We start from the raw sequence: 26,507 nt of genomic DNA on the forward strand, positions 1-26,507 counted from the left end.
TCCTGTGATTTCGAAGCTGGATAGCATCATTACTACTAGTCACATGATTCTTCAGAAATCATTCTAATATTCTGAATTGCTGCTTAAAAAAACCTTGTGTTATTATTATTATTATTATGAAAACTGCTGAGTAGGATGTTTTCAGGTTTTTTTGATGAATATGAAGTTCAGAAGAACAGCATTTATCTGAAACAGAAATCTTTTGTAACATTATAAATGTCTTTATCATCACTTTTAGTCAATTTTAAACATCCTTGCTAAATAAAAGTATTCATTTCTATAATTCTTTTCGGGGAAAAAAAGATTTCAAGCTTTTGAATGGTATAGTGTATAATGTTACAAAGCTTTTTATTTCAGATACTTGCTGATCTTTGGATTTTTCTATTCTCTCAAAGAATCCTGGAAAAAAGTACTCAACTGCTTTAAATATTGATAATAATAATAATAGAGTAATGATGCTGAAAATTCAGCTTTGATCACAGGAATAAAATACATTTTAAAATATATTCAAGTAGAAAACAGTTTTTTAAGTAGAAAAATAATTACAAATTTGACAGTTTTTGCTGTACTTTGGATCAAATAAATGCAGGCTTGATCAGCAGAAGAGACTTCTTTAAAAAACATAAAAAATGTGTATATTCAGAGTTATGAGTAACTACATATTCTGATTTACATTTATATGTTTACAATTTACATTTAAATATATATATAGTTAATACACTTGTGACCGTAGACCACCAAACCAGTCATAAGTGTCAATTTTTTTTAAACTGAGATTTATACAAAAGCTGAAAGCTGAATAAATAAGCTTACCATTTATGTATGGTTTCTTAGGACTGGACGATATTGGTCAAGATATAACTTTTTGAATATCTGCAATTGGAGGGTACAATAAAATCCAAATAATGAGAAAATCTCCTTTAAAGTTGTCCAAATGAATTTCTTAGCAATGCATATTACTAATCAAAAATTAAGTTTTAAAATATTTATGGAAGGAAATTTACAAAATATCTTCACGGAACATGATCTTTACCTAATATCCTAATGATTTTTGGCATAAAAGAAAAATCAATCATTTTGACCCATACAGTACAATGTATTGTTGGCTATTGCTACAAATATACCTGTGGTTTTGTGGTCCAGGTTCACATTTATTTTTTAAACTGGATGCAGATGTGGTCATTTGTGTGTCTCTTAGTTAAATGCTGACGTGTTTATTGACATCCTCAGGTGCGTTCTTGGTGCCTTACCTGCTGATGCTGGTGGTGCTGGGGATCCCGCTGCTGCACATGGAGCTGACACTGGGCCAGCATCTGAGGAGGGGCCCCGTCTTGGCCCTGGCCAAAGCCTGTCCCCTGCTGAAAGGTCATAAATACAGTTCATAAATACATGCATAATCATGGAAAGACTTAAAGTGAGATTAATTTCAAGTTTCATGCAGTTTAATGCTGTCTACAGACTTTCAGATCCATATAAATACAATTATCATTTTTACTGATAGTGATAAGATGATATGAGAATATATTACAGACTCAAGGTCTGGCTAAAGGTCAGTAACCTGTAATAAATCTATCCAGGTGTTGGCATGGCAACGGTGGCCATCTCCTTCATCATGTGCACATACTATAATGTCATTATCACATGGGCGCTGTACTACATGTTCAGCTCTTTTCGGAGCGAGCTGCTCTGGGAAAACTGCAACAACACATGGAACACGGCCAACTGCAGCGACCATGTGACCAACAGCTCTTCATCCTCCACCGCCAGCCAGCAGTTCTTCAAGTGGGTTCATATGCTCTTCTTGTTAAAGCTACACTATGAAACTTTTTTTGTTTGAAATTTAAAAAAAATAAAAATAATTAGAGAATACAGTACATCATGCCAGCTAACAAAAATATGTTCAAAAATGTTCCTGTTAAGCTATGAAAAAGTTATTTTGGAATGTTTTAGGCCTATGAATGTTCCAATTTTTTTTAAACATTCTTTATTAGTTGTGTGAACGTTAGAGAAAAGGTTTTAAGGTAACATTCTATTTTCTTCATTTTGCACACTTTATAAGAACATTACTTCTGAATGCATTCCATGACGATAAATAATGTTTTAGTGCTAAACGTTCCAACATTTACTATAAATGTTCTATTTACATTACTGGAAAACAATCCTAATTTTGAAAACAATCTTGCCAGAAAGTTAGCAAAAGTTCTAAGAACGTTCCCTGTTAGCTGGGAAAACACCATCAACATCGGTCAAAATTGAGCTGTCCGTTAGCCTAAATAAATATAGTCAACCTATAATAACTGTATATGTTAGAGCTGTCAGGATGGATTTCTCGGGAAACTCCGTACATCCGTGCATGTTTACGTCCCTGCTGACAAAAACAAGAGAATCCATCACAGAAATTCTAATGGTTTCCACTACAAATACCATTATAATCATTACAATTCAACTTTTAACCATTAAAACTATTAAAAATGGTTATCTGTAGTTTGTTTTGGAGCATACTAGGATTTAGTGGTTTTAAAAGCCATCAGTAAAAGGTGATTTAAACCATTTAAACCAGTAAAACCATTACAACTTTTGCGATGGTTTCTATAGAGTGCTTTCATCAATTGGCCATATTGGCGGCACTAAACATAAACAATTTTGCTGATTATTGCTGCTGAAAATTTTGGGCTGTACATTTGGAGTTCTATAGACCACCAAATCTATAACAAATCAAGGAGAATATAGTGCAAAAAACTGAGGAACAAAAGTTTGTGGTTGGCCAAAGTAAACCAGGATTTCCAGAGCAAGAATCTTGACAACAGTGTTTGTTCTTATCATTTCCAGTCAAATAGGTGAAATATTAGGACAATATCTTAATTAATACTGCTCGTACATATCTTTACCACCTATTAACTTTAGTGTCTCAAAATATTGCGCCCTTTCCTGCTTATTAAGTCCTTCTCTATATGATTTTAAAGCTTCCACGTTTTTTCTATGGTTTAAACAGTATAAATTAGCATAACAACATATTCAGTAGTACATTAACTGTGCAATGTTGTTGTTTACATCCGAGTATCTCCAATATGGCCGCACATCCGGGTAACGTTAATTGACCAAACCTTGACGTAAGTGCAAACCATCACCGAAATTCGAATGGTTTCCACTACAAATACCATTATAAACATTACAAATCAACTGTTAACTATTAAAAATTGTTATATAAAGAGCTTTGGAACATATTCCATTAAGATTTAGTGGTTTTACCAAGCCACTGTTTTTTTCAGCAGGGTTGTTATTTGTTAGAACACACTGCCACACGTTTTTAACATTATTTCAAAACAATTGATGTTATAAGTCAAAACAATAGCAGTATATACGATACTTACCGACTCACAAGACATATTTTTTTGCATTTATTTCCAAAGTTTTTGGTTGTATGTCTTGTGTGTTTTTATGTCGGTCGAGTCATCAGATCCATCCGCGCAGAATAGCGGAGCCGAAGCACGACTCATAGCCACTCACCAAAACAGTGTTCCTCCGCAAATCCGCTACTTTTTTTCAGCTTCTAGTAACATAGTGTAGCTTTAAGTTATTGATTTGTTAGTAAAGTTTGTCGTATTAACTGCAGTGGATGTGTCGGCTCTGTTAGTTATAAGGTGCTGGAGAGAACCAGTGGTGTGGAGGAGACGGGTATCTTGAGGTGGGAGCTCTTCCTCCTGCTGCTGCTGGCCTGGATCCTCGTCTACCTCTGCATCTTTAAAGGAGTCAAATCCACTGGGAAGGTAAAACAGGAACAGATGAAGAACATCAGTCAACATCTAATGTTTTAATCCTGTAGTTACTTGTAATTATTAGTTAAATTTAGGCTACTAGGAGTCTCTGAAAAATGAATGTTTATTAAAAAAAAAAGTCCCAAGCCAAATTTATTTCAGTTCAGCATGGGAAAATTAAGTGATAAACGAATCAGAAAGAAAAAAATGTTCAGTAGTTTATGTATCAGAGTGTAGCAAGAAATGTTTGATTATTTCTGCAAAATATTAATGCACTTTTTTTAATATTTTGGATGAAACGTGTTATTCCAAGGTGCTTCGAAGAACACTATGGTATTACCATGGTCCTTGAAACCATGCTGATATTATGTGTATTTGTGACCGTGGACCACAAAACCAATCAAAATCATCCGTTTTTAGAAATTGAGATTCATAAATCATCTGAAAGTTGAATAAATAAGCTTCCCATTGATGTATGGTTTGTTAAGACAATATTTGGGCAAGATACAAATAAAAATCTGAAATCTGAGGGTGCAAATAAAATCAAAATATTGAGAAAATTGCCTTTAAAGTTGTGCAAATGAAGTTCTTGGCAATGCATATTACTAATCAAAAATTATGTTTTGATATATTTACAGTAATAAATTTACAAAATATCTTCATGGAGCATGATCTTTACTTAATATCCTAATGATTTTTGGCATAAAAGAAAAAAAGATCATTTTGACCCATGCAATGTATTTTTGCAGACTGGTTTTGTGATCCAGGGTCACATTTATTGCAAGTTCTGATGGAATCAATGCACTACACATATATTTTTGGATTACATTATTTTAATAATGACAATTAAACCATCATTACTGCACAAAGTTCTCATGTACTCATGCTATATAATATGTTTTTAAATTGTAATGTAATGTATCTATATTTTATGTGTTGTATAATTGTTTATTTGTGCTAATTTAAAAATAAACATAATAATAAAAATAGTAACAATGGGTAAAATGTGCTTAAATGTAATGAAAATCAGATTCATATTCCAATACATACATTTTTAATTATAAAATAGTAGTGTATAATAATAGTTAAATAATAGTTATAGCTATTTTTTTAAATATTCAGAATTATATATATATATATATATATATATATATTATTATTATTTTTTTTTATTTTTTTTTCCCTTCTAATTTCCCAGTACATTTACAGTAAGCTGATCTTTATCTGTGCATCACAGGTGGTTTACTTCACCGCTCTGTTTCCGTACGTGATTCTTCTGGCTCTGCTGATCAATAACGTGCAGCTGCCGGGAGCCATAGACGGCATCAAATTCTTCATCATACCTGAGTGGGACAAACTGCTCAATGTGGAGGTGGGTATGAGAAGACTGAGATAAATGAGAAACAGGCCTGATAATATATTCAAATAATCTATTGGCTTTTTTGTAGTTAATGTGATTAGTTTGACATTCAAAATTGCTTTGCATCTGCTATTATTTTAAGAAATGAAAACAAATGCATGCATATGCTGTGACCGCAAATGTATTGCAACTATCTGTATTTTATCAACATCATAAATGAACATGTTAAATGTGGTAGCCCTAGTAAAAACGTAACTGAGTGCTGTGTAGTTCTTTTGCTTATTGTCATTCAGTTATACAGTATATTGTTTGGACTGTGTTTTATAATAATTATATTAATATTGTGTAACGTGTGTGTTTAGGTATGGATTAATGCAGCAGCTCAAATCTTTAACTCCATTGGGATTGGCTTCGGCTCGCTGATGGCGATGGCCAGCTACAACTCCTACAACAACAATATCCTCAAGTGAGAACCTACAGTATTATATATGGTTATACAGTTGAGGTCAAATGTTTACATACACCTTGCAGAATCTGCTAATTATTTTATCAAAATAAGAGGGATCATACTACATGCATGTTATTTTTTTATTTAGTACTGACCTGAATAAGATATTTCACATAAAAGAGGTTTACATCTAGTCCACAAAAGAACATAATAGTTGAATTTATAAAAATGACCCCGTTCAAAAGTTTACATCTCCTTGATTCGTAATACTGTGTTGTAACCAGAATGATCCACAGCTGTGTTTTTTTTTTTTTGTTTAGTGATAGTTGTTTATGAGTCCCTTGTTTGTCCTGAACAGTTAAACTGCCTGCCGTTCTTTAGTAAAGTCATTCAGGTAACACAAAGTGGTTTTTCAGCATTTTTGTGTATTTGAACCCTTTCCAACAATGACTGCATGATTTTGAGATCCAACTTTTCAACTGAGGGACTCATATGCAGCTATTACAGAAGGTTTAAACACTCACTGATGCTCCAGAAGAAACACAATGCATTAAGAGCATGGGGTGAAAACTTTTGAATTTGAATATCAAGGTAAATTTAACTTATTTTGTCTTCTGGGAAACATGTTAATATCTTCTGTAACTTCTAAATGGCAGTACTAAAAAAAAAAAAAAAAAAAAAAAAAAGATATTTAGGCAAAATAAGAAAAATGTACACATTTTCATTCTGTTCAAAAGTTTTCACCCCCAGCTCTTAATGCATGTTTTTTACTTCTGGAGCATCAGTGAGCATTTGAATCTTCTGTAATAGTTGCATATGAGTCTCTCAGTTGTCCTCAGTGTGAAAAGATGGATCACAAAAGCATACAATCATTGTTAGAAAGGATTTGAATGTACAAAAATGTTGACAAACCAAAGAATTTGTGGGACCTGAATGTATTTTCTGAAGAACAGCAGGCAGTTGAACTGTTCAGGACAAACAAGGGACTCATAAACAACTATCACTAAACAAACAAACAAAACAAAAAAACCCCAGCTGTGGATCATTCAGTTAACAACACAGTAATAAGAATCAAGCGTAAACTTTTAAACGGGTCATTTTTATAAATTCAGCTATTATTTTCTCATGTGGACAATATGTAAATGTCTTTTATATGAAATGTATTGTTCAGATCAGTACTAAATAAAAATCCCTCTTATTTTGGTAAAATAATTAACATTTTGCAGATTCTGCAAGGTGTATGAAAACTTTTGACCTCAACTATATAATGACATTTTTAAAAGCAAAAAAACGTGTTGCATACAACATACCATCTCTAATCTACTTTCATGCACAGGAAGTTATATAAAATATAGCAAATCAAATTGTACGTGCATATCTCTGGAGCAAGGATCGCTATGATAATGAATTTATTGCGCTAATAAATTTATACGGCTGTGACATTAATGTGAATTTAATGTTATGTCATCAGTGCTCAATAAAAAAATGTCACTAACATCAAGGTTTTTTTCTCACGTTTGTGACTTTTATTTTTTAGAGACACTCTGGCCATTTCCATCACAAATTCCGTGACTAGTATTTTTGCAGGATTTGTCATTTTTTCGGCATTCGGCTACATGTCGCATCTTCAGAATGTGCCGGTCAGTGAAATCGCAGTGGACGGTAGGTTCATTTATTAATGTTTGCGTGAAAGAACTTAACTTTTATCATTAAATCTGCTTTGTCTCATTATGATTCTCCATGCAGGTCCAGGTCTAGTGTTTGTGGTTTACCCACAAGCCTTTGTGACGATGCCAGTTGCTCCTTTATGGGCCGTTCTCTTCTTTTTCATGCTACTCTGTCTTGGCCTTGACAGTCAGGTATGATGAAAATACTACTTGTCATTTTCACTAACCTTTATCTGGTTAATGTGGCCAACACAACAAATATAACCTGCAGTTTGATCAACTAGTGTTATATTAGGCTGATATGAGACTAAAGGGAATTCCTATAATTATTTATCATGGTTTTTATGACTAGGTGAAGGTGTAAATACATAACACGAGATAAGTTGTATCATATTATCTTAATTATTAGGAATAGGAATTACATAAAAACTAAAAGTAAATAATTAATCAAATTTAATGTGCTTATCAGGCTTAATTTTCTATATGCAAAATATTTTAATTTTGGGGTTGAATGAACCTTGACCTGTTTTCATGAGGATTATATGACGACTGAAGACAGATCAAAGCTAAAACTGTTAAATCTGTGATTTATAATTCATGAAAAGCGAGCTGTTCATTCACTTTGTTCATCTGACTCTCATGAGAAAACATTAAGCAACACATGCATCAATGTTTGTTGGAGTAATGCAGTTTGAATCATTTCACAACACTGTTAAAGTTTAGCCTCTGTGGTTGTTTGTGTTCTGTAGTTTGCCATGGTGGAGGTGATGGTGACCAGTCTGTTGGACAGCTACAGTACACCCATACTCAAGTACCTCAAACGCAAGGAGTTCCTTGTGCTTCTAGTCTGCGGTGCAGCCTTCCTGCTGGGCATCCCTTGTGTCATGCAGGTAACAAGAACACTTTTATTTTATTACTTTTTTAAAATTCAAATATATATATTTTTTCTTTTAATATTATTTAATTTTTAATATCTAAGATTTTTTTGTTTGTTTATTCTTCTTGCTATTAATTGATTGTTCTTTTTTTTTTTTTTTCAAATAAATGACATTTGCGTTATTTTTTGCATTTGCATTCTTTGCATTTTCTATTAAATGTGATCTGATTTTCTATATGCATAAATATAGAAGATATTTACTCTCTGTAATTTTGGAGTCAAATGAACCTAGACATGTTTTTGTGATTTATAATTCATGAATACATGCACTGCAAAATACAGACACTTTTTTTTACGTAGATTTTTTTTGTCTTGTTTCCAGCCAAAAAAAAATTCTTAAATCAAGCAGGATTTTCTAGACAAGTAAAAATTATTTTTATATTTTTTAAAGTCAAAATAAGTGAGTTTTTGCTTAGAACAAGCAAAATAATCTGCCAATGGGGTAAGCAATTTTTTTTATTATTTCAAACAGAAAACATTATTTTTCTTACCCCATTGGCAGATTTTTTTGCTTGTTTCAAGCAAAAACACTTCATTTTGACTTATTTTTTCTGAAAACAATAAAATAATTTTTACTAGTCTAGAAAATCCTTCTTGATCTAAGAATTTTTAGATATTTTGGCTGGAAACAAGACAAAAAATCTTAAGCAAGAAAAGCGGTAACACTTTACAATAAGGTTCTTTAGTTAACATTAGTTAACCACATTAGTTAACATGAACTAATAGTGAACTGCACTTATACAGCATTTATTAATCTTTGTTAATGTTTATTTCAACATTTACTAATGCATTATTAAATTCTTGTTAACATTAGTTAATGCAGTGTGAACTAACATGAACAAACAATGAACAACTGTATTTCCGTTAACTAACATTAATAAAGATTAGTAAATACAGTAACAAATGTATTGCTCATGGTTAGTTCATGTTAGTTAATACATTAACTAATGTTTAACTAATGAACCTTATTGTAAAGTGTTACCAGAAAAGCATTTTTGCAGTGCACAAAACATCAACCAAATGCTGTTTTTGATATTTTGCCCACTGAAGTTTGAAATTTTTGTAACCATGTTTGAAGTTTTTGGGGTTAATTGCTATATTTCTTTCAAATAAATGACACTTGCAATGATATTCTGTTTTCTAATGCAATGATATTAAGTGTGCAAATGCTTTCTAGAGCCACTGTATTTTTGCACTGCTTATTTTCATGCAACCACAATAAAATTTTAAAACAGCTTTATTAATTATGATTCTTTTTAATTATATTAAATTAAAAAAAAACACATTACAGATGCATATATGGCTGTAAAGCGAGTATGTATTATAAAAAAGTCCAGATGAAGTTTTATTAAAGTTATGAACCTAATAATGTCTGTCAGGCTAATGCTCATCTTTCGCCTCAGGTGGGGATCTATGTGTTCCAGCTGATGGATCATTATACAGCTATCGTGTCCATCATGTTCCTGGCATTTTTTGAGGTGGTTGGTGTTTGTTGGCTTTACGGTGAGAGACAAACTTCTGTTTGATTTGTGTCCGTTTCTAAACTATGTGTCACTCTTGATCTATTTCATCAAGCATGAAACAATATGTGACCCAGGACCACAAAACCAGTCATAAGGGTTTTAAATTGAGTCTAAATAAGTAAGCTTTCTATTGATGTACTGTATGGTTTGTTAGGATAGGACAATATTTGAAAATCTGCAGTCTGAGGGTGCAAAAAAATCTAAATATTGAGAAAAACACATTTAAATTTGTCCAAATTAAGTTCTTAATAATGCATATTACTAATCAAAAACTAGGTTTTGAAATTTACAAAATATATTCATGAAACATGATCTTTACTCAATATCCTAATGATTTTTGGCATAAAAGAAAACGCAATCATTTTGACCCATATGTTGTGATCAGTGTTTTTCTGGGTTTCTTTAATGGGCTACTTTTAAGCAATAAAACTCGTTTTTTTTGTCTGTTTTTGACATCAAAACATGAACATTGAGTGATTTGCCATAACACTTTATACTGTACATCATCTGAAAGCTGAATATATAAGCTTTATGGTTTGTTAGCACAATATTTGGCTGAGAATCAACTACTGTATTAAAAAAAATCTGGAATCTGCAAAAAAATCTAAATATAGAGAAAATCACCTTTAAGGTTGTCCAAATGAAGTTCTATGCAATGCATATTACTAATCCAAAAATACGTTTTGATACATTCATGGTAGGAAATGTACGAAATATATTCATGGAACATGATCTCTACTTAATATTCCAATGATTTTTGGCATCAAAGAAAAATCAATAATTTTGACCCATACAATGTGTTTTTGGTTATTACAAAGGGTCACATTTAAAGCTATGAATGCCTTGTTTTAACAGGTGTAAAGCGTCTGTCCAGTAATTTAGTAGAGATGACAGGAAAGAGACCTAACATTTTCTTCCGGGTCTGCTGGTGGTTCATTTGTCCTGTTCTGATAACCGTGAGTGCGATCACACCGTTTCTGACACAGTGGTTGGTTTGAAACCCCAGTGTTTATTGTCATATAAAGTTAAAGGTATTTTTGTGTCTGTCAGGTTATCCTAGTGTTCTCAGTGATTCGGTTTAAACCAGCACGTTATGAGGATTACGTTTACCCGCCGTGGGCTCAGGGTGTCGGATGGCTCATCGCTTTGGCGTCCATTATCTGGATTCCTTTAGCAGCCGTGCACACGCTCTGGGTTCTGCCCGGATCCTTCACTGAGGTACTTTATGGCTTCTCCGTTTATGCTTTGGAAGCGAAATGTCTTGGGTTATTGGCTGGAACCGTTGATATACAGTTGAGGTCAAGAGTTTACACATCAGCCTTTCAGAATCTGCAAAATGTTAATTATTTTACCAAAATAAGAGGGAACATATCATGCAAAATGCATGTTATTGCTTGTTTAGTAACCTGAATAAGATATTTTACATAAAAGATGTTTACATATAGTCCACAAGAGAAAATAATAGTTTGATTACCTTGATTCTTAATACTGTGTTGTTTCCTGAATGATCCACAGCTGTGTTTTTTTGTTTAGTGATAGTTGTTCATGAGTCCCTTGTTTGTCCTGAACAGTTAAACTGCCTGCTGTTCTTCAGAAAATACATTCAGGTTCCACAAATTCTTTGGTTTTCCAGCATTTTTGTGTATTTGAACCCTTTCCAACAATGACTGTATGATTTTGAGATCCATCTTTTCACACTGAGGACAACTGAGAGACTCATACGCAACTATTACAGAAGGTTCAAACACTCACTGATGCTCCAGAAGGAAAAAACTTGCATTAAGAGCCGGGGGTGAAAACTTTTGAAAAGAATGGAGATGTGCACATTTTTCTTATTTTGCCTAAATATCATATTTCTTCATTTAGTACTTCCCTTCAGAAGCAACAGGAGATACTGACATGTTTCCAAGAAGAAAAGATAAGTTAAATTTAGTCTGATCTTCAAATTCAAAAAGTTTTCAAAAGTTTGAATCTTCTGTAATAGTTGCATATGAGTCCCTCAGTTGTCCTTGGTGTGAAAAGATGGATCTCAAAATCATACAGTCATTGTTGGAAAGGGTTCAAATATGCAAAAATGCTGGAAAACTAAAGAATTAGTGGGACCTAAAAGATTTTTCTGAAGAACAGCAGGCAGCTGAGGATCATTCAGATAACAACACAGTGTTAGGAATTAAGGGGATGTAAACTTTTGAACGGGGTAATTTTTCTGAATTCTGCTATTATTTTCTTTTGTGGACTATATGTAAACATCTTTTATGTGAAATAGCTTATTCAGGTCAGTACTAATACACAATAACATGCATTCGTATTATCCCTTTTACTTTGCTAAAATAATTAACATTTTCCAGATTCTGGAAGGAGGATGTAAACTTTTGACTTCAACTGTAAGCATCTGTTCAAAAGTTTGGGGTTGGTAAAATTTGTAATGTTTTTAAAAGAAATCTCTTATGGCTACCCAAGCAGTATTTATTTATTCAAAAATGCAGTAAAAAATGTGAAATATTATTGGAATTTAAAATACATGACTTCTAATGTAATATATTGTAAAATGCTATTCATTCCTGTGATCAAAGCTGAATTTTTAGCATCATTACTCAGTCTTCAGTGTCACATGATGCTTCAGAAATTATTCTAATATGCTGATTTGCTGCTCAAAAACATTTTCTATTATTATCAATGTTGAAAGCAGTTAATATCTTTATGGAAACTGTAAAATCCTTTTTTTCAGGATTCTTTGATAAAAACAAAGTTTAAAAGAAGAGCATTTATTTAAAGTAGAAATCTTTTGTGACATTAGAAATGTCTTTACCGTCACTTTCAGTCAATTAAATGCATCTTTGCTGAATAAAAGTTGTGTTTTACATAATAATTATACCTGTTTAGTCACTTATATGCAGAATACATATTTGCATAAGTATTATTAAACAATACTGCCAATGTAATTAACTTAATTTACTGCTGATGCATTATAAACATAAATACTGACATATTTTAATTAAAATTAATTAAAAAAAATTAAATAAAATTGAGTACTGAATACTATTAAATATATATAAAAGTTTACACACAAAAAACTTACTGACCCAACCCCCCCCCCAAAAAAAATAAAAAAATAATTGAATTAAAAGACTTTTTGTTTTTTAAGAAAATTCAATTCCCCTTTTACTTCAAAAACTTGTGTTACTATTTCTGTGTAATTAATTGTAAAATGTATTATTTTTCAGTATAGCGATTGTTTAAATTTAAGAATCAGCCAATTGAAAACTATTTAAATTAGAATAAACATTTGTGTTTTACATATACAAGCTCTTTAACACTGGATTGGTGAAGTTACTGAACAGATTTGTGCTTTTTTTATTTAATTTCAGAGACTAAAAAAGTCCATCACACCATTTTCTCTGGAAGAGGACTCGGAGAGCCCGTATTACCACCAAAAAGGAGCCATAATGGAGGTGATTCCCAACGTTGCCGTCATCAGCTCCATCGTACCTCTATCTGACAAACCACCAATCCAGACTAACTTTTAAATTGCTACTGGATCGCTGGACTACAACAGGCCTAAACCAGACCAGACTGATCAAAACCAGCAACAAGCCTGAGGATAATGTGCAGGATCGATATGGAAATATTGGTCCAAACGTTAGTTTAAACAAGTATATTTTTCTAGGATTCATATTTGGGGTTTAAGACTTTCATATTTATAATTTGACTCTAGAAGGACTTTTAGTTTACTGTATGATGTGTGGCACAGGATTTGATGCTGATATCAATGAAATAAAAGATTGTTAGCCTTTTTTGTTTTACACTCAAAGACACAAACATAAGAGTCATTTTTTGCCCATGTTTTTATTCTGATTAGCAGGTGTTGGTTTTAACTTTTTATGGGCGTGATGACTGAACAACAGTCCAACATGAGATAAAACCCTCGTTCAGGGTCCATGCAGTGAACTTCACCCTCAATGCCTTCAACAACTGGCCCTTTTGCTCTCCTTTACAGCAGGAGTTTCTTATTTTGTACACTTTCAATTTCTTAAGCGTTAAAAGTTAACAATCATGCGAATTCAGAATTAATTCATGCTAAAAATACACAAACCCAATACTGTTAACATTGCTAATCGTTCATGTGGATTTATACATTATAACAGGTGCATTTCTGAATACCTTCGGATTAAAACTTTTTTCTTTGTTCTCAACCTGCTGGAAATTTATGACCAAGATTTCAATTCATGTGGGAGAATCTCATGAAAAAATTTACATTTCAGCATAAAACCAAAAGAAATAAGGACATTAACCCTCTTTTTTGTAGCATGAAGATTTTTCATTGTGACATTATTTTAATTACAATTACTGTATTGCAAAAAAAACTGTAATAAAAAAGGCTAAATGTAATCAATTTAATTTAGAAAAATGTAATGATTTAAAAAAAAAAAAAATATATATATATATATATATATATATATATATATATATATGCCTAAAAACAAAAGCAAATGTAATAAATTTAATTCATTTCAATTTAATTTTTACATTTTTTTATTATAGTAATGAGAACTGCTTTAATGATTAATAAATGCCAAAAAAACAGCAAATGCAATAAATGTATTATTTATTTATTTTGTATACAGTAATGATATATATTAATTATAATTAAAATAATTTTAATTTTCAATTTTCAAAGAATTTTTATTGTGACATTATTTTAATCGCACAGTCTTAATGTATTGCATAAAAAATTGTAATCAAATTATTTGAATTCAAATCTGCATAAAGGCATTTTTTTGTTGACATTTACTACAAAAATCTGAGAAAAATGTAGTTTAAAAAACAAAAACAAAACATGCCTAAAACCAACAGCAAATGCAATAGATGAAAAATTCTCAAATGTATTTATTTGGATTACAGTAATGAGAACTTCCCAAATATTCTTAATTATAATAAAAATAATGTCACAAAGCATAAATCATTTTCAATGTGACATTATTTTTATCACAATTACTGTATTACATAATTCAAATCTGCTTAAAGGCATATTTTTGTTAACATTTATTTTAAAAAAATCTGAGAAAAATGATAAAATGATTAAAAAAAATGCCTAAAACCAACAGCAAATGCAATAAATATTAAAATCCTCAAATATATTTATCTGTATTACAGTAATGAGAACTGGGGGGAAATATTCTTAATTAAATAAAAGAAAAAAATATTTAAATATATATTTAAATATATACAGCAAATGCAATAATTTTATAAATCCCGTTTAATATAATTTTTTGGTGGGATTGCAGTAATGAGAATTGGGGGAAATATTCTTAATTATAATTAAAATAATTTCACAAAGCATAAAAAAATTTCATTATGACATTATTGTATTACAATTAAATACATTAAGTAATTATCTTATTATATGTTAATAATTAAACAGACCTTGCCATAATAAAATGATTCAAAAGGCAAAACAACATATAATACAGTAATTTACAAATACTGTATTTATAAATATTTTAAATGGTCAAAATAATGTCTTATTTCTCTGGTAAATGTGAACTGGACAGGTTTCATGATATTCAAGTATTGAATTTGATTTATTTCATATCATTTAATGTAAGACTAGTTTCCCAAATATTAACGACATGAAGATTTCAACAGAAAAGAAACAACACAAATCAAGTTTTGGATTGTTTTTGGAGATGTAAAGGTGACCATACAGCAAAAAGGAAAGGAATTTATCCATAACCAATAACCATAATCACGTTTAATCAGTAAAAATCAAATTATATCAAGTATTATTTCTTCTCAAGTCCTCACTACAGTGTTTCCATATTCGTTTCCTATGAAAAAAGCCAGTGTCGTACCTTTCATTCAGTGAAAGTTCAATGTAAAAACCAACATTTATCATCAGGTTTCTGATTGGGAGTGCGACTGCAGTCAAAACGGCTTCCACTTTTATGCAAATCATGCGAGCTCAAGCTGGATCAGAGAACCACATCTACATACAATTCAAGTTAGAATAGGCTACTCATAAAAAAATTAATACAGTAATTAACATCATCTCAACCGGCACCGAGCGACTGTTTCTTATCGTTACACTCTCAAACAGATATGCAATATGACCTTAAAAAACAAAAAAACAAGATGATGTGCAATTCATGGCGTACTGGTCTCGGTATAATCGGTCTGGGGTGACCGTATCAGACAGTAACACACATCTTTTGTTCCAGTTTCTTGTGTTTTAGAAAAGCTGAAAGTTTCCCCTTATATTTGAGAGGCAGCAGACTGTGTACATCTGTGGGCTTTCGAGCGTCCGAGCGCCGCGTCAGATCGAGCCACACTGCGCCGCCTTCTCAGATTTGATCCGATCTGCAAACCCAAACCAATTCCCTTCAATCAGTTCTTTAAAACTAGGTGTTGTGCATGTTTTTTGGCCAGCAGGTGTTGCCAGTCACCACTTGTGTCGGCTCCACTGCGTGACGTCCAGTTTCCAATCGGTTCCTATGATACTTGCTCCACCGGCCGCATCTGCACATCGCCGATCTACAACAGGAGAATTGAAATTTAACATATATTTCACAACTTTTAGAATCTCAAAATAATTCAAATACAGTAATGATTCAAACTAATTTTATATTAGCATCAATCATTGTAACAAATGTGACCCTGGACCACAAAACCAGTCTTAAGTCGCTGGGGTATAGGACTATTTGTAGCAATAGCCAAAAATACATTGCATGGGTCAAAATTTTTGTAAAATTCCTACTGTAAATATATCAAAATGTAATTTTTGATTTGTAAAATGCATTGTCAAGAACCTAATTTGGACAACTTTAAAGGTGATTTTCTCAGTATTTTGATTTTTTTGCACCCTCAGATTCCTGATTTTCAAATAGATGTATCTCGGTCAAATATTGTTCTATCCTAACAAACTATGCATCAATAGAAAGCTTATTTATTGAGCTTTCATATGATGTATATATCTCAGTTTTGTAAAATTTAACCTTATGACTGGTTTTGTGGTCCAGGGTCACAAATATCTAAAAATTATTAGTCAAATAACCTGCCAATGGGGTCTTGTTTTCTGTTTGAAATCATTTATTTTTTGCTCACCCTATTGGCAAATTATTTTGCTTGTTCTAAGCAAAAATTCACTTAATTTTGACTTAAAAAAATAGTTTTACTCGTCTAGAAAATTCATCTTGATTTAAGAATTTTTAAATATTTTGGCTGGTAACAAGACAAAAAAGCTATGTAAGAAAAGCATTTTTTGAAATGCTTCTGCTTTATATATACTGCCATTTTTGCTTCACCTGCAATGAAATTTAAAAGTTGACACTTTATCCAGTTTTTTGCTGAATAAAACTTTGAAACATAAAAACTTCATTTAACTTACAAAACAACAATGTAGGAAAATCAAACAGAAAACACAGTCTTGTACACACATAAAACAATGAATTTTTTTTCTTTTTTTCCTCAAAAAGGAAATAGGTTGCAAACATTTGGATTAATATTATGACATTGACAACAAGAGAGAGAGAGGAACAGACAGCAATGCGTTCATTCAGTTTGACAAATTTAATACAGATGGATCAGCAGGTGATGAGTGTGATTATGTGAAGTGCTGTGATTTGATTTGTCTGTCTCCCCGCTGTCTGAAGATCAGCATAAGGATCTAAGTCAATGATCGCACAGGATATAACAGATCGCCTATGACTAAGAGAAGTTCACTTCCAGAACACCCCCTTGTCATTCAAGATGTTCATTTTTTCTTCTTTAGTCATTTTTTGAGGAAAACATTTCAGGAATGTTCTCCATATAGTGGACCTCTATGGTGATTGTGAGTTTGAACGTCCAAAATGCAGTTTAAATGCAGCTTCTAAAGGCTCTAAATGATCCCAGTCGAGGAAGAAGGGTCTTATCTAGCGAAACGATCGGTTAATTTCTAAAAAATGTTACAATTTATATACTTTTTAACCTCAAATGCTCATCTTGTCTAGCTCTGAGTAAACTCTGTGTATTTCAGTTCAATACAGTTAGGGTATGTCAAAAAACTCCCATCTCATTTTCTCATTTTGAAAATCATCCTACATCACTGTTTTACCTTTTTTTGTAAAGGGTGTTTAACCCTCTTTGCATGTTCACTCTGTAAACACTTCTTTGTGGTACTTCTGCAGTGATTTAGGATGATTGAAGTTGAAGGATACCCTACCTGTATTTTGACTCGGAATGCATGCAGTTCACGCAGAGCTAGACAAGACGAGCATTTGAGGTTGAAAAGTATATAAATTGTAACATTTTTTTAAATCGTTTTGCTAGATAAAGCTGGGATTGGCTGGGATCATTTAGAGCCCTTTGAAGCTGCATTTAAACTGCATTTTGGAAATTCAAACTCGTGGGCACCATAGAAGTCCACTATATGGAGAACATTCCTGAAATGTTTGCCTCAAAAAACATACTTTTATTACGAACAAAGACAGAAAGACTTGTACTTCTTGGATGAAGGGGGTGAGTAAATTATCTGTACATTTTTGTTCTGGAAGTGACCTCCTTTAAAGGAACAGTTTAGCCAAAAATGAACATTTTGCTGAAAATGTATTTACTCTCAGGCCATCCAAGATGTAGATGAGTTTTTCTCAGATTTGGAGAAATGGATCTCACCAATGGATCCTCTGCAGTGAATGGGTGCCGTCAGAATAAGAGTCCAAACATCTGATAAAAACATCACAATAATCCACAAGTAATCCACTCCAATCCATCAGTTAACATCTTGTGAAGTGAAAAGCTGCTTGTTTTTAAGAAACAAATCATCATTAAGGCATTTTAACTTCAATTTCTGGCTAAAATACAAGTCCAAAACCCATAAATGTCATTGGTCTGAATCAGGAGAGAAATCTGCACAGATTAAGCACCGTTTACAAGCCAAAACAGTCCAAAATAGGTCTAAACAAATATGTGGCTGGATTTTGAAGTGAGAGACATCTGAAGACAGACTTTTTCACTGAAGGATGCATTATTATGGATTATGGACTCTAGAAACAACAGCTATAAACATTTAAAGCTAAAAACATCTTAATGATGGATTTGTTTCTTATAAACACACAACTTTTGGCTTCACAAGATGTTAATTGATAGACTGGAGTGGTGTGGATTACTTGTGGATTATTGTGATGTTTCTATCAGCTGTTTGGACTCTTATTTTGATGGCACCCATTCACTCCAGAGGAGTGAGCAAATGATGTAATGCTACATTTCTCCAAATCTGATGAAGAAACAAACTCATCTACATCTTGGATGAACTGAGGGTGAGTAAATATTCAGCAAATTCTCATGTATGGGTCACTATTTCTTTAAATCTAAAGCTGTTTTTTCTGCCTGAAAACATTTATCTCCTAAAATAAAGATCTGGTTTTCACATGGTTCTACTTAAAAACAAAATATGCTGGTGTAAATAATAATTGTTTCACATGTTTTCTATTTAATAAGTGATTGATACTGACCTTTTTTTGAGGTTTTAAAGAGCAAGTACAGAAAAACTTTCAACTTTGTAGTCAATTAACCTCATAAATTTATTTGAATTTGATATTGTTATAAAATAAAAAAAGAATCGACAGTTCAAATCATGGATCCACGATTCGCAAATGCAATTCAACCAAATATTTTAACAATTAACTGTACTTCTACTTTAATATATGTTAAAATGTAATATATTCCTGTGATGCAAAGCTGAATTTTCAGCATCATTACTCCAGTCTTCAGTGTCACATGATCCTTCAGAAATCATTTTAATATGCTGATTTGCTGCTTGAGAAATATTTCTATGTGTTTATTATGGACTCACCTGAACATGAGCAGGTGCACTTAGGACGTATGTGACGGCACTGGCGATGTCTTCTGCTTTCAAACACTGTAGAAGACAAACAGCTGTAATGCAGTTAAAAAGCGGGACTCGTATGAAGAAACACGTCACAAATGCTCCTTATACCTTTATACTTTCATATACAGCTGCAGCTCTCTCTGGATCACTGTTGTGATGCCGGAAGGCAAATTCAGTTTCCACTATTCCAGGTGATATACACTAGAAAAAAGGAAAGCTGATAGGTTAATAAATACAACAATGCTAAATGCCTAGAGCAGCCATTATCTTTTTCAAATCTATTGTTATTTGCTATTGTTGCTGGGAATTTTATTACACGAACTGGCATTAAATTACGGTGCTAAATATTGGTATGAATTTATGACTTTAAAGCAGTGGCTAAACAACTATTTCACTGTTGATTAACATTAATTAAAAAAAAAAGGATATTTTGTAAATTTCCTACCGCAAAACTTAATTTTGCATAGTAATATGAAGTGTTGGGGGTAACACATTTCAGTAATGCAAGTTACGTAATAATATTACTTTTTGCAATTAACTAGTAAAGTATTGCTTTACTTTTTCAAATAAGTAATGCCAGTTACTTTTCCCCCCATTTATTGATTAAAAGCTCTCCTGTCCCCATGTTGAGAGAAATTGTAAGATGTTACTTTAGTTCTAGAATAAATTTAAACATGCATTAATTTATCTCACTCACTAAAATGAATAAAAAACATTGAAATTCAATGCAAACCTGCAATAATTAAATATTTTAAATCATACAAATATCCTTTATGCATTTAATCCCATCTTTGCTGCAGACCTTCGATGATCCAATTCATCCATACTAATAAGCAAAATTGATTCAAGATAATCTAACATTTGTTTTCCTTTTTTTTCCTGAAGAGTTGACATTTTTTCTTCTGCGTTCTACTGTACAGACGTCAGTTTACTCTTCTCTAAGCCTGAGGCTTTGGTGTGAAAAGGCTTTTACATTTGCCAAAAATAGAACTTTTTATATCAAAAGCAAACAAGCAAGGCCTGCCCAGATTTAAAAAGTAACGCAAAAGTAATCAAATGCATTACTTTCCATAAAAAGTAACTTTTTTAGGGAGTAACTCAATATTGTAATGCATTACTTTTAAAAGTAACTTTCCCCAACACTGGTAATATGCATTGCTAAGAACTTAATTTGGATGACTTTAAAAGTGATTTTCTCAATATTTCATCCATATTTTTGCACCCTCAGATTCCAGATTTTCAAATAGCTGTATCTCGGCCACATGTAAACCGTACATCACTGGAAAGCTTATTCAGCTTTCAGATGATGTATAAATCTCAATTCCAAAAAAATGACCCTTATGACTTGTTTTGTGGTCCAGGATCACAAATATCTCATGTCATTTTGCTTATCTAGTGCATGCCTCTTGATTGAATAATTTTTAGATTTTTTGACTAGAAACAAGACAAAAATCCTAAGTAAGATAATCCGTTTTTGGCAGTGTGCTCACCGTGGCTCGGATGTGTGTTTTGGCCTCCCGTAGCTCTTGTCTCAGTCCCTCTGTTATAGCGGTCACGGCATATTTAGTAGCGCAGTAGAAGTGTTCGTCAGCACTGGGCACCATCCTGTGACCCCCCATACTGCCGAGAGATCATCATCAACAACAACCTTGGATGAGTATGTACAGCAGTACATTACTGCTTAAACACGCAGTAAAGTGCAGTAAGACTGCATTACCTGTTGATGTTGATGATGTGTCCGTCATCTACGTGTCTCTCCTTCATGGACTGGTAGGCCTCACGCGTGCAGATGGCCAGAGCGAGTATGTTTACCTGCACAGGAAGACAGATGGTGAATGAATAGTTGATAACAGTCTAGATTATGTTGAGGTTATATTTTATCATGAAATCATTTCTGTAGCTAAAGCTGTAATGCATGGTGCTAGCAACACCAAGGTCATGGGTTCGATTCCCAGGGAAGGAATGAACTGATCAAATGTATGCCTTGAATACAATGTAAGTATAAGCAATGAAGAGAAAATACAATTAAAAAAAAGAAAATAAGAATTTATATTTTGCATAAAAGTAATGAAGCCTATCGTGACCAGTGTTGTTAAGGTTTACTAAACCTAAAAATTAAAATCAAATTTTTCTCACAGAAAAAAGTCAGAATTGTGAGACAAAAGTTTTTTTGTTTTTTTATTCTGTGGCTAAAAAAGAAAAAAAAAACTTGAGATGTAAACTTAGACTTACAAGAAAAAAAAGACAGAAATGTAAGATAAAAAGTCATTTCAATTTCAGTTTTTTCTTCTTTTTATTTTTTGTTTTTCATTTTATTACATTCTGTGGCAAAATAAAATAAAATAAATAATTAAAATAAAAAAACTTTTAGTACAGTTTTAGTAAATTTAGTGTTTCAACTTAATAACATAACATTTTTTTAAATATTGCCTTGGCATCTAACTGAAATATATTTAAGTTGAAGTACTAAAAACTGAATTAAAACAAACCAAAAACTTGATTAAGAATATATATAAAAAATTAAAAATAAAATATATAAATAAATGTAAAATATTATTTTTATATAAAAAAAATAACAAACATGACAAAAGTACATTTTTTAAAATCTTTTTTTTAAATGTGTGTGTGTGTATATATATATATAATACAATTTTTACTAATATATATATATATATATATAAAAACTAAAAATGTAACTATAAAATACTGATATATACGATTGGACTGTTTTCTTCTGAAGCTGTCTCTATCCTGCAAAGATTATAAGCCTTGTTTTGATGCAATGATTGTGTGTTATATAAGTAAGCGGTCCATCAGTGTCGTCCACCTACAAACATCAAGCCCATGCAAATATTACAAGTGAACAGAGATGCTGAGATTATAATGTGACAAGGGGAAAATGGGTTACTGAGAAAGGAAAATGAAGGTTCCAGATATCAATGTACAAATCAAACTCACTCAGAATGCAATGCAATGCAACTTTTAGTTGTTGCATCTACATTTACATTTGTGCATTTGGCAGACAAAGCGACTTTATCAGTTCATGCATTCCCTAGGAATCGAACCCATGACCTTGGCATTGCAGACTTAGACTGCATGAGCGACAGCTGCTGTTCAGTTATGGAAAGTGGTTTTGAGTGCGATCAGGACTGCAGTAAACAAATAAATGAAGTGGTGTTTGAGTGCCTACAGCGCTTCATTTAACTGCACTTGATGATGTGTTGAATAAAGTGGGTTGAAGAGGTAAGCGCAAATTGAAAATGCAAAAGTGCAAAAATGATAGAAAAAGTGTGACCCATCCATGGCTGTTTTACAAAAAAAAGACTGCTCTGCAGCAACATTAAGATTCCAACTCTGCATTGAACAGCACTGCGTTGCTTATGCAAGTATATGACACATAAATCAGTCAGTCAGGATGCTGCCTAGATAGAAAGCAAAAGTAATGATGTGTGTGTGTTTTTAACTCACGTCGATCATATTCCTCCAGCCGTCTGTCTTTCCACTGAGCAGCGGTTCGTTGTGAGCCAGACCGGCGTTGTTGATGCACACGTCCACTCCCTGATGCAACGTCTTGATGGCCGAAAACATGGACAGAATCTCTTCCTCGTTGCACAGATCACATTTATACGGGATCAAAGTGCCGCTGTATCCTGCGCTCTGACACTCGGCTGCCAACTTCTGCAAGGACAAAGAAAAAACGTTTGAAAACAGTGACCTTTCAGTGTCTTCTGAAAAGGATGACGAGACTGACAGCTGTCTGAGATTATAAGAAGAAAGCTGTTTGATGTGTTACTGTAAAGCACTGCTAATAGATTTTTAGGTCAAAAGCGAGAAACACTAAGGCTTTTTCACTTACTGAAGCTGCATTTATTTGATTAAAAACACAGTAAAATCAGTAAAAATTTGAAATATTATTACAATTTAAAAAAAGTGTTTTCTATGTGAATATATGTTCAAATGTAATTTATATCTGTGGATTTTTTTTAGCATCATTATTACAGTTTTTAGTGTCAAGCGATCCTTCAGAAATCATCCTAATATGCTGATTTGCTGCTCTTTAAAAAATGTATTCTTAATTTTTTTTAAATAATACACTAATTGGGAGTAAGATAAAAAAAAGAAAACAATAATAATACCTTTATTCAATGAACAAACTTTAGGAGGCGACAAAGCCAAAATACAAAAATTTTTACACCAACACCCCTAACATACATACACATATACATATATATATATATATATATATATATATATATATATATATATATATATATATATATATGATGAAAACATGATTGAAATTGAAATTAAAAATACATTTTAAATGAACTGCTTCTCATTTAATGGTTATCTCAGTACAAAAAAAAACAATTAATTAAGTCAAATTTATTTTACTATAAATAAAAATATAATTTATTAAATTAATAATATTTTTTTAATTTTTATTTAATTTTTTTACATATTTATACTTGATAGGATTATTGCAAATCATAATATTTGTTATTATGAGCAGCATATTTGTAACATCATAACATGTCTGTCACATTTGTTCAATTTAATTAATACTCACTGAATTAAAGTATCTATTTTTAAATAAATTATTAACACAATTAAATGTTGTGAACATAATTAAATATTATATTAAATATTAATACATATTTATTACATACTGCAATTAAAGTGTGTGTGTGTGTGTGTGTGTGTATATATATATATATATATATATATATATATATATATATTAAACATAAATATAAAATATTATACATATTAATTATCTGTTAACAATGTGATAAATTATGCATTTTAGTGTTTCATGATCCTTTAAAAGAAACTACGTATGAAAACATGAGCCAAAATTAGTTACAATTTTATATAACTAAACATGTTGTTATAAATAATTATACAAACATAAATTAATAATCTCAGTACTTTTTACCCAAAAGTATGTACATATGAAAACATGATTGAAGTTTAAATTAAAAATAAATTTTAATTAAACACTTTTAATTTAATGGTTATTTTGTAAAAAAAAAAAAAAAAACAATAAATTGATCAAAATGACAGTAATATTAATATTATATATTATTTACAATAAATAAAAATATAATTTATTACATTAACAATGAATTTATTATTTTCTTTACATATATTTAAACTTGATAGGATTTTTTAAATTAAGTGGTGTTAACATAATTAAATATTATATTAAATATTAGTACATATTTATCAAATATTACAATTAAAGTGTGTGTATTTATATATATATATATATATATATATATATATATATATATATATATATATATATATATATAATATGAATTAAATATAACATTTTGTTTATCTATTTAAGGAATGAATGTGAATAATGTGAATTATTCTGCACATATTTATCCATTACAGTTATTCATTTAATACTATTACATTTATTTATTTATTTATGAATGAAATGAAAATATGTTATTCTGTTTGATTTAGTTTTAGAGACTAATCAAATTAAAGTCCCCAAAACGAATGACTTGGATCTTCTCTCCCCCGTAATTAAAAGAACAATGATGTTGTTAAACTAGTAATTTGCGAGAAAACAACTAATTACTGTATTCCATTCCCGTGGAATGCAATTACAAGCACCATCATCGTGATTGCAGCATTTCCCTCATTTAACACAAGCGTCCTCACCGTGTCACCATGGCAACAGTGAAGCATGGCTAAAGGTGAAATTACTTCACCAGACATCACAACTGCATGTGCATAATCACAAATAATTAACAGTACTTTACCATGGGCGGAAAAAGTCTACACACATTGGCAACTAATTTCTTTATGACAACAAGGACTCAAGTCAAAACTCAAGACTACACACAAACTTAAAAAAAAAAAGTTTCCTCCATTTCCTCCTTCTTAAATCCTACTTGTATCCTTTTTCTATTTTTAAATGCATTCAATCCATACTCTTTGCATCTAAAATCACTAAGTGGGTAAAGCGCTGACACTGATGGATGACGGGACGCGTCCAATCTTTCTCTCACACATGGGTCTGTAAACGGGTAAAGCATTGATGGGCTTTCACTTGCTTTTCATCAATAGTCCACTCATTTACACTCACAAGCACAACGCTCTGTTCCAAAACCCTTACTAGTGCACTTAAAATTCTACTTAAGAAGGTTGTTCACTAAGTTTTGGAAGAGATTGTCTTATCCTAATGATTTTTGGCATAAAAGAAAAATCAATAATTTTGACCCATACTATGTATTTTTGGCTATTGCTACAAATATACCCCAGTGACCTAAGACTGGTTTTGTGGTCCAGGGTCACATATGAGCTTTTCAGGTCCCTGGTTTAATGTAGTTCATGCCCTGACAGTGTCCTGAAATGTCATTACATGTCTCTGCGCTCCATCCCAGTTTAATAATGGAAAGAAAATTCATTTTAAAGCAACGACAGCGTCAAAAATGGTATTTCACTAGAGTAGGAGTCATAAGGCCTACATTTTGCAATGCAAAATGTATTAAATTTAATTACAAATATATTTGTATATATATATATATATATATATATATATATATATATATATATATATGTGTATGTATATATATATATATTTTATTTGCAGGTTGAATTAGTAAAAATAATAATACCATGCAAAAAAAAAATGGTCAAATTGCTAAATATTATTATACTTTTAAATAATTGTTTTCTATGTGAATATATTTTAAAATGTATTTAATTTCTGTAATAAAAGCGGAATTTTAGCATCATTACTCTAGTCTTCGGTGTCACATGATCCTTCAGAAATTATTCTAATGTGCTGATTTGCTGCTCATTATAAATATTTCTGATTTTTTTATATTACACTATTTTTATCACATCTGTAACATTTAAGTGACACATACTAGTAAGTACTTGTGCATATAAAATAAGTTTTCATATAATATCTAAAAGGTAAAAA

At 31.5% G+C, this 26,507-nt stretch overlaps 2 protein-coding genes across 2 annotated transcripts in view; one reads left to right on the top strand and one right to left on the bottom strand.

Moving 5' to 3' along the window:
- The window catches only part of LOC141334599 (sodium- and chloride-dependent GABA transporter ine), an 18,072-nt gene extending 3,992 nt beyond the window's left edge, over positions 1-14,080 (top strand). The window contains exons 2-13 of the mRNA XM_073839730.1: positions 1,231-1,365; positions 1,578-1,782; positions 3,635-3,767; positions 4,993-5,127; positions 5,478-5,581; positions 7,101-7,225; positions 7,310-7,422; positions 7,980-8,120; positions 9,571-9,670; positions 10,546-10,646; positions 10,741-10,908; positions 13,059-14,080. Coding sequence (XP_073695831.1) covers positions 1,231-1,365; positions 1,578-1,782; positions 3,635-3,767; positions 4,993-5,127; positions 5,478-5,581; positions 7,101-7,225; positions 7,310-7,422; positions 7,980-8,120; positions 9,571-9,670; positions 10,546-10,646; positions 10,741-10,908; positions 13,059-13,217 — 1,619 coding nt within the window. The 3' untranslated portion in view covers positions 13,218-14,080. The remainder of the gene's footprint in view (positions 1-1,230; positions 1,366-1,577; positions 1,783-3,634; positions 3,768-4,992; positions 5,128-5,477; positions 5,582-7,100; positions 7,226-7,309; positions 7,423-7,979; positions 8,121-9,570; positions 9,671-10,545; positions 10,647-10,740; positions 10,909-13,058) is intronic.
- A 1,273-nt stretch (positions 14,081-15,353) lies between these two features.
- The window catches only part of dhrs11a (dehydrogenase/reductase 11a), a 41,715-nt gene continuing 30,561 nt past the window's right edge, over positions 15,354-26,507 (bottom strand). Inside the window, exons 2-7 of the mRNA XM_073840757.1 lie at positions 23,024-23,233; positions 21,273-21,367; positions 21,046-21,175; positions 19,664-19,756; positions 19,520-19,585; positions 15,354-16,221 (exon numbers count right to left, since the gene is read on the bottom strand). Coding sequence (XP_073696858.1) covers positions 16,180-16,221; positions 19,520-19,585; positions 19,664-19,756; positions 21,046-21,175; positions 21,273-21,367; positions 23,024-23,233 — 636 coding nt within the window. The 3' untranslated portion in view covers positions 15,354-16,179. The remainder of the gene's footprint in view (positions 16,222-19,519; positions 19,586-19,663; positions 19,757-21,045; positions 21,176-21,272; positions 21,368-23,023; positions 23,234-26,507) is intronic.

Source organism: Garra rufa, chromosome 5 (assembly GCF_049309525.1).
Source record: "Garra rufa chromosome 5, GarRuf1.0, whole genome shotgun sequence".
NCBI lineage: Eukaryota > Metazoa > Chordata > Actinopteri > Cypriniformes > Cyprinidae > Garra > Garra rufa.